The 9,757-nt window shown below is 31.8% G+C and overlaps 1 protein-coding gene across 1 annotated transcript; it reads right to left on the bottom strand.

Moving 5' to 3' along the window:
- Nucleotides 1-182: 182 nt before the first annotated feature.
- LOC126552905 (facilitated trehalose transporter Tret1-like) lies at nucleotides 183-7,469 on the bottom strand. Its single transcript, XM_050208040.1, has 2 exons — nucleotides 7,277-7,469; nucleotides 183-2,238 (listed from the first exon to the last, which is right to left on the bottom strand). The coding sequence occupies exons 1-2, from the start codon at nucleotides 7,311-7,313 to the stop codon at nucleotides 839-841; spliced, it is 1,437 nt and encodes a 478-aa protein (XP_050063997.1). The 5' UTR covers nucleotides 7,314-7,469; the 3' UTR covers nucleotides 183-838.
- Between the last annotated feature and the right edge of the window lie 2,288 nt (nucleotides 7,470-9,757).

Here is a 9,757-nt window from a genome sequence, read left to right as displayed (position 1 = left end):
AAACATTTCAAATTAAACATTGAAGGTAACAATTCTTATGGATTATTACAAACCTACCGACATTTACCAGAACGAATAGTGATTACTGATTAGGTATAATTTATAACACTATTCGTTTTATACTTTGTATTTATATGCTATAATCCTCATATTATAGCAAACAATAAGAATGAAAATAAATCGCATTAGCAGTTATTCGATAGATTAATGTAACAAGGTTATTTAAGAGTTGTTTATTATAAAATATGATTTAAAGATAAATACAATATTATGGTCGTCCAACTACGTATCTAAGTGTAAGTACTTTGTAACAATGTAACATATACCTATAGCAAAAATAAAGACAATAATTATTTGGTGTAATAAAAATGCGCTTGTTCTATAGTATATATTATTTTTGAAAGAATAACTGTAAAATATATATTTATTAAGTTATGAAAAGAACATTGTATTTTAAATTAGCTCATCGCGTGACTTAATATTATTTGATTTAAACTATATCATTCGCGGGACGGTCAATAGTTTGCAGTCTATAAAATCGTTTTTGAGCAAAGTTCATTGAATTACAATAATAGATTGCGATTACATTCAGTGTGTGGTATGGGTCGAATACCGGATTTTACAAATAAAGAAACATTTTGGCTGCAGTTTGAATAACGAGTGACACACACGTTTCAGACGGACCCGCGCGTAAGAGCCGTCGTCGTGACCGGAGACGTTCAAAAACAACATTTACGGGGACGACCGAGACCTAACCACGAGGGGGGGTGGTGAAAAATAAATCAGCTTGTACGGCGGACGCGTCGCCCGAGGCCGGGAAAAAAAAACCTAACGACACCTAGCCCACCGGCGGTCTATCGGCGCCGTCTTCGCTGTCGGACGACGAAGACGAGTTGTAGTCGTTCAGGTGGTCTTGGATGGCGGACAGCGACATGCCTTTGGTCTCGAACAGGAACAGGTACGCGAGCAGGGTCCACGCGGCGTTGACGGCGCAGAACACGAAGAACATGACGTACGCGCCGAACGCGTCGCCGACGGGCAGGTACGCCTTGTTGATGAGGAACGAGCCCAGCGACGAGACGACGGCCACCACGGTGACGGCGCGCGACTTGACGTTGGCCGGGAACATCTCGCCGACCAGGGCGCCGGGCACGATGCCCGCGCCCATCGAATAGGCCACCGAGAACAGGACGACGCACGCGGACGGGCCCCAATTGTTGTCGGCGGGCAGGCGGTCGCGGTCGCCGCCGCCGTCGTCGTCGTCGCGGTTGTTGTTGTACGGCATCAGACAGAGCGCGTACGCGGCCGTCACAGCGGCCAGCGCCAGGTGCGAGCCGACCAGCAGCGGCCGGCGGCCGTAGACGTCGATGAGCGGCACCGCGGCCACGGTGCACGCCAGCCGGACGACGGCGAACACGACGGCCACGTCGCCGGGACGGACAGGACCGTCGGCCGGCATCGTGGTGGTCGAGTAGGCCAGCACGCAGCCGACGCCGCCGGCGCGCTGGGCGAAACACGCGCCGGCCACCAGCAGCACGGCGGCCCGGTTGCCGTCGTCGGCGAACAGCTCGCGGTACGTGCCGGGTTCGCGCATGTCGTCCCGCACGGCCGCCGTAATGCAGTTGAGCCGCCGGTTGTTGTCGGCGGTGGTCGACCGCGGCCGGTACCAGCGGAGCGCCGACCTGGCCTCCTTCAACCGGCTCTTGGACAGCAGATAGTGCGCCGTCTCGGGCACGCGGAACACGGCCACCAGGAACGCCAGGGCGGCGGCCAGCGACAGCCCGTTCATGACGGCGTAGCCGACCCGCGGCCCCGCGGACAGGGCGGCCACCATGCCCAGCGAGTCGGACAGCACCACGATCAGGTTGAACCGGCCGCGCGCCCTGTCCGCCGATATCTCCGCCATGAAGCCGGGCACGGACGCGTAGGCCACGGACTTGCAGACGCCGGCCAGCGAACGGGCCGCGAACACGGCCCACCGGCTGGGCGCGTACAGCACGCCGAACGACGCCGCCAGCCCCGTCCCGACGGCCAGCAGACACCCCTTCCGGCCGGCCCGCTCGGCCAGCACACTGGCCGGCCACGCGCTCACCAGGCTGGCCAGGTCGAACGACGCCACGGCCCACGAGTGGTCGTCCCGGCTCAGCCACTCGGCCGGCGTGTCGGCTTCCGGTCGCTTCGTCAGCGCCCACGAAGGCCACCCGGCCCACAGGCCCATCACGAACTCGCTCGCGGCCACTGTTGTACATAATATAATGATATGATGACGATAAGACGTTAATAATAATTTCGTATCAAAAAAGTGTTTTGCAAGGGCAATTAAACCGGAAAATTTGCAGTAAGTTTGGTCGCGGATTACTTATATTGACCGAAAAACAGTCGCCATCGCTCCGAGGTTCAGAAGTGTCAGCGGCCGTCTTATATTTCGTGTGCAGTTGTTTGGCTTTTTTGAATTGTCTTTAAAAATATTCATTTTATCACACTCTGCTTAAAAATATTGACAGATTTACAACAAATTTATACTTTTATAAATTGTTGTAGCTTAAATAGATGAACTGTTAATTAAAGGCTTTCTATATACGCGTCGCACTATATAGTAAACTAGAAAATGTAACAACGTCAGTACAAATAAAATTAATAAACCGACACGGTTATGATTAATAATAGCTAAACACATACGACAGCTTATTTTAAATCGGTCGGTAATCGGGAACTTAATGAAAATTGGAAATATAATAAAATAAATCGATTGAAAGTAATGCCATCTTCGCAAGATTTAGGAAATTAAGTATCAAAATATTTGAACCAGCTAACGAAGATTGTCATACATATTATTCTTGATCATTTAAATAATATTGGTGTAGAAAAATATCAAATACCTTAATCTCATTTGTTATGGATATTGCCGATGTTAAGAAAATTTAACTAAAAATAAACTATTTTAATAATCAAGAATAATTCCGCTTCCGTTTGTCAATTTACCTATTAAATATTAATAATTTTGATACTTTAAATACTGTATTGCATTTCACATCAAAAAAATGTTCAACATTGAACTATAATAACTGTGTTGTAACTTTTGATCAGCCACTGTATATTAAAATTTAAAGCTCGTTATATATAGTAGCGATAAGTCCAAATTTATCAAATATCATCGTTAGATTAGGTTTTACATAACAAAATGAAATCGTCATTTACTTATGATATAGGTACATGGGTTTCACAGGAAGTGGTTTTAAAGGAAATTTTAAGTACCTACTATTGATGGAGCAGATAACTGCTGATGAAACTCTTACTGGTTATGCATACATGCATACTCTAGAGCTGTAAAAGGACATATTATGTTGGTTCATTTGGCCCTATCAAATATAATTTTACATTTATTTGAGATCAGTGACGAAAAGAAAAAACAAATAAATGATATGCATGCAAAATACGTTACGGTTAACACGAAACTTCAAATACTTCAAATCGTCTACAAATAATAATTGATGAGGATTCCAAAGAAATTTTAGATGATACTCAGGGTGAAGATGAAATTTTGTATGGTCAAAGTAGTCCTTCACCCTAATGCAAAAACTATTTATAACCTACTTGTACATATAGAATTTATTGTAATATTTTTAAATAAATTATAAGCATTATTATTATTTATTACTTGAAAAAAATAATTTATGTTAAAAAATATTTGTTATTTGTGTACTTATTAACATTTTATTAATAGAACTATAGGTATACATTTTGAAAAGTTAGTCATACATTATTAAATTTACTTTAAATAAAATATAAATTATATAGCAGAGGTGACATATACTTTTGCGGCTCGCATCTTATCGTACCTAACATTTTTATAAACAATTTTTTTTAATATGAATATTTGTATTATATAATAATATGATGATCTTTTTTTTTTTTTTTCATTTATTTTGGCTCTTCCATATTTATTAATACATTTGGTGGCCCGTGAGTCTCTTCTCGCTGGCCACCCCTGTTATATAGTGTACCTTTATCAACAAATATAATTCGTAATACTTATAAATAGTATAGAACATGCAAAAAAACATAAATATTACACGAAAAACTTACTTTAATTACCTAATTAATTACTAGAAAACGCGTTGTATAGTTTACACGAGTGAGACAAGCATGGAGCAGTCAATAGATATATAGATTATAGAATATTAAAACACGCCACATCAAATATTACAACGCGCGGTAGGGTTTAATAGTTAATATTTAAGCTACATATAATTATAAATATATTTACAGGTATATTTTGTCAATATTTTCATCTTTTGTGATAAAATGAATATTTTTAAAGATAATTTAAAAAAACTGAAAAATTGCACATAAAATCCAAGATGGCGGACACTTCCAAACCACGAAGCGATAGCGACTTTTTTTTTGGTTATTAAGGACCCATAACCAAACTTTCAAAGCTTTCCGATTTAATTCCGGAAACATTCATAAATTCTAAATGACTTCACTATTAGGTATACCTATGTTATATTTTTTTTTAGTAGGTATACGTGTGATATGAATATTGTTATTGAGCTGTGAAATTGAAATGTTTCCACGTTTTTTAAGTCACATTGTACAAGTTTGTTCATTTTTTTATGTACACCGTTGCTGGTGAATACCATATACGGAATTTTAGTTTGCAAGTTTTTTCACCTACTCAGGGCCAAAATAACTAGCTATAAATTGCATGTTTTTTTCAAATATTTTGTTTTAAGAATATTCTTCTTATTTATATATTTTTTACCTTCTTTGGTAAGGTTAACATATAATTGAATCGACAAACGTTTTGTTTTGTTTGCTTATAAAATATAACTATGAAAGTACCAAAGGTCGAATTTTTATAATAGTTGTGTTCGAATTTTTATTAAATGTTAAATAAAAATAATTTGATGTAATTAAGAAAATTGAAAAGATATTCGTTGATATTGTTGTTGTTTTTTTTTAAAAATAATAATTTATATATACTTTTAAATTCTGAACGGAGTGATGAATATGAATGTATTGATTTTACGATACGTGTTTTTTTTATATGTTTGTGTACGGCATAACTTCGAAATAATGCTTCAATTTAAAACTTCAGAGGTGGTTTCTAATGGAAAATTGAATATCTTTGGTGTATCGTGTATGATAGATTTATAGAAGTCTAAAGTAAAATGTTTCTAACAGTTTTTAAATAAATCGATTATTGCTGTAACTTAAATACTAATCACTGTAAATACTTGAAATTTTCACTAAATGTTTATATTAATAAGTTATCCATGTATGGTTAAATTTTCAAAATATTCTGGCTTTTTATGAATTATTTATAGACAACTGAAATTTTTGATTTTTTTAAAGTATCGATAAAAATTGTTGGGTGCCCAAAAAGAACTTAAAAACTTAATACAAGTTAAAAAAAAAAAAACAAAAATCGTTAGTTAAAATTTTTTTTTATAAGCGTTTAAAGTTTAAAGTTTTACGAAATCTACGTCAAAATTCCAAAAATTTGTTAGTAATTTTCAATTTTGTAGTTGAACAATTTTTAGTATTTATATCTTAGGTTAAAAAATTGAACACAAAATTTTCCTTTAAATAAATAATGTCATGAGTCTGATATCCGAATTTTAAATTTTTACGAAATCGCGTAACCATAACAATTTATCCTTAAACGATTTTAAATATATGTTATTATTTAAAAAGTATAATTCGTAAATATTTGAAAGTTTAACCAGATATTATAAGATTAAAATTTTCTTTGTATAATTTAATTTTCAAAGTAGTTTGCTTATTTTAAGGCATTTATAAGCATTTGAAGTATTCGGTTTTTTTTTTATAAAAATTTTTTGGCCGAGTCAAAGTACTTGAAAATTTAATACAAAGTTGCTAATGAGTTAGTCTTATAGTGATACAAAAATTATAAAATACAGACATGGTTTTTTTTTAATTAGCGTTTTAAGTTTATACATTGATAAAAATTTGTCAAAATCATGAATATTTGCAAAATATTTTAAATATTTAACTTATCCATTATAGTGACCTAATCCGAGGTCCATTCGATACCTACTATACCACAGAGAGTTACTCACTTAACTACTTTTTATTTTTAATATTCATAAGTTAAGTTTATTAAGTTTGAAAATCCAATAAATTTTCAATATAAGTTTTTTTTACAAGAATAATAAGAAAAAGTTTATTGAAATTTTACAAATATTTTTTATGAGCTTCTATGAAGTTTAAATTGATCGCTAATCATTAATCGTTGAAACTTGATATTATTACTCAAATTGTCATTTTCAATACTCGATGAAAGTTTCAAAATATTTAGATTAATTTTAAGCTACTTTCAAGTATTTGAAATTTTTGAAGTTTTTTAGTTCCTAATTTTTGGAAATGTGTTTATAATATAATTCATTGGTTCAGCCCAATTTCATTATTAAGATGCAATGACATTATTTACATAAGTATTCTTTGCTTATTCTCAGTCGTTACAATGTTTTCTAAAAATTAAAAAAATTAAAGTATAAGTAAAAGGGAATACTAAATTAAATTACTCAAATAATATATTAAAATATATGTATATATATTATATATATATTTTTTTTTTATTTTAATTTTATGAAAATTAGAAAATTTAATTTTAAAATTTAACATCGAAATACTCAATAATAAGCGATTAATTACATTCAAAACTTAATATTTTGGTTCATAAAAATAACCTTTTTTACCACCCACTGGAAAATATATCCTAGTCTGATAAATCATCTCCGTTCAGAATCATTTTCCGTTTACGATTATTAGGTATCATTGCATTCAAATTTAACATACGCATAATAGTAACCCACTGTACATCAGAGAGTTATAACTTGACCGTATCTTGACCACATATTTATTATTGATTTTTACATATTACAGGATTTTTAGAGCTTACTGTATTAATATTATATAATATACATATTTTTCCAATTTTATATGCATTAAATTCATACTTTTAGATAGATAATGGCTCAAAAATCGGACAGTTATCTGCAGCTGTACACAAATAATAAATAAGCGTTAAAAAACTGTTTTAATTGAACACAATTTTACGACGCAAAACTTTAATATTTAAGTTCTTTAAAGAACGACTAAAAATCTTAATTTATGCAGACAATTATGAATTAATTAACTTAATATATAACTTACAAGAATTGACGACATAATGTTACCTATAACCTAATATAGTGTTTTTTAGAAAAACTGAAAAAATGTATTCTATTGTTTTATAATATAATCATACCAGTTATGACTGCATAAATTAATCTTCTTTGACTCATGATGACGATGAATTTTCGACGAATTTATCTGATCAGGTATTCAAATTGGTTTTTGTGATCAAAAAAAATATTATAGATGCTGATATTTTTTTGTTTAGAATATTTTTTCAACGCATAACCCGAGTAACATAAATTTATTGTTTTCACACTTTTTAAATAAGCTATTAAAAAAAAAAAACAACTATTAATATATTACCTACATACATTTAAATTATTATATTGTTAACGTAGCCACGTAGGTAATTATAAAATACTAAATAGAATTTCTTAAATACTTGGATTAATTATTATAATAAGGAGCACCCGAAGAACATTTAATCATTAAGATCCAAACACCATACGTCCATACTTATAATTATTAATTATACCTATAATATTATACCACATTTATTTTAATATTAGATAAGTAAGTACTAACTTTCTACTTGTCTATTGGTTATCATACACGGTAAATTAACTAAATTTAATTTTAAATCTTAGGAAAATGACAGTATGACAGTTAATCATAAAAAAAAAAAAAACAATTTTACCAATTTAACTACCTGCAGTGTTATTATACAATTATATTGAAAATCTACCTAAAACTTTCTAGTTTAATTAATTTTGGATATTATTATGAATAATTAAATAATTTCTCAACGCGATAAGCTCTGTCCTGATTGAAATAATAAATTATGTGCACTATGTAGTTAATTTAATTATTATAAATTTAACACCGTAATTTGGAGTTAAATAACTACTTTATTGTTTTCTATGAACAATTCATAGTATATAAATATTTTCACGGCGAAGGTATCCGCTGAAACTTGGTGACACTGATAAAAAAATGTCTAAACTTTCCGCCTTATACACTTTTTTGGTGAGTACAACATAATATATTTTCACAGTGCTTAGGTATAATTTATGATATTTTACACACCGATTACCATGTATGCGTGAAGAAGTATTTATAGGTAGGCATATAGTAGATATCTACCTATACCTACATATTTGAAAGAGTTTATAAAGATTAGATTTAATTTTATAAATATTTACACAGGTAAAAAACCCTAAAATTGTTGAGTTCTAAAACAGTACACTTTTAGTTGGTGGAAACCGCGCACATCATAATTACTTACATGTTATATATATATAAACATAATATCGTAGATTAAATTAATATGTAATGCTGTTGTTAATTTTTGTTTCTAAGTCTATTTTATTGTGTTATGTTTATTTAATTATACCATATTTTATTTGTATAAGTATTTTACTTTAATACGAATTTCAATATCGTTGAACTCCGTATACCAAATACGAGATTATAGCTCTGTTGGTATATGTATCAGCTATTATTAATGTATTTTATTGTAATTATTTAATTGAAATTGTTTTGGCTGAATAAATAAATAAATAATAAAATACTTAAAAATTAATATATGTATTTTTAATTTTTAAATACATGTATTATTTGTTTTTATTTATTTATTTAAATAAAAAAAATATATAATGTCAAATAAATACACATTACAATAATTAAAATGAGAAATAAAAATACAATAATTTTGGTACATGTTTTAGTAACAATTTCATCTTTTTATTTTGTAGACATGTTTACCTATCTAAGTCATTTTAGATTCTGAACGGAGTGATAAATGTATTGATTTTACAATGATGTGTGTTTTTTTTTTTTTTTGTGTCTGTCGACAACATTTGGAGCAGTAAAAATGCTTCGATTTTTGACTTCAGCCCCTCTTTGAAAAGGAAATTGAATCTAGTTGGTACTTTGGGGGGTTAAAAGTTAAAATTTTTCAATATTTTTGAAATAAATCGAGAAAAACCCCAAAAAAATGAGGGAAAAACGGGATTTTTTACGCAAAACCAGTTTACGTCAAAATCGAATTTTTTATTTTGCTATAACTCAAAAACTAATCGATGTAAATACTTGACATTTTCACTAAATGTTTATATTAGCGTTTTCCATACACAGTTAAATTTTCAAAGAATTTTGACTTTTTTGAACTATTTATAGACAATTGAAATTTTCAATTTTTCTAAGTATTTTTTTTTTAAATAACGATAAAAATTTTTTGGCTGACCAGAAAATCTTGAAAATTTAATACAAGGTTTTTTATAAGTTGTTCTTAAAGTGATAAAAAAAAATCCGAAATCGTTAGTCATAATTTTTTTTTATGAGTGCTTAAAGTTCGAATTTATACGAAATATGTCAAAATTGCGAAAATTTGCAAGTAATTTTGTGGTTGGAAAATCGTAAAAATTTTTCTTTTATAACTAAGTTTTGAAAATTTGGTAAAAAATTCTCCATAAATTTTTCTTCAAATATCTGTAAAAAAAACTCTACCGGATTCAGACAAAACATTTTTATGAGTGTTTGAAATTTAAATTTTTACAAAACCACGTTAAATAACGGTTTAGCCTCAAACGATTTTTGATATTTGTTGTTA

Source organism: Aphis gossypii, chromosome X (assembly GCF_020184175.1).
Source record: "Aphis gossypii isolate Hap1 chromosome X, ASM2018417v2, whole genome shotgun sequence".
Classification (NCBI taxonomy): Eukaryota; Metazoa; Arthropoda; class Insecta; order Hemiptera; family Aphididae; genus Aphis; species Aphis gossypii.
The sequence above is the reverse complement of the archived record's forward strand: the minus strand, read 5'-3'. Positions and strand labels throughout refer to the sequence as shown.

Coding starts and splice junctions, on each gene's coding strand:
- LOC126552905 (XM_050208040.1), bottom strand. CDS start 7,313: ATGAGTCAAAGAAGATTAATTTATGCAGTCATAACTG. Junction 2,239..7,276: donor AATTTATGCAGTCATAACTG/GTATGATTATAT, acceptor TATGTACAACAG/TGGCCGCGAGCGAGTTCGTG.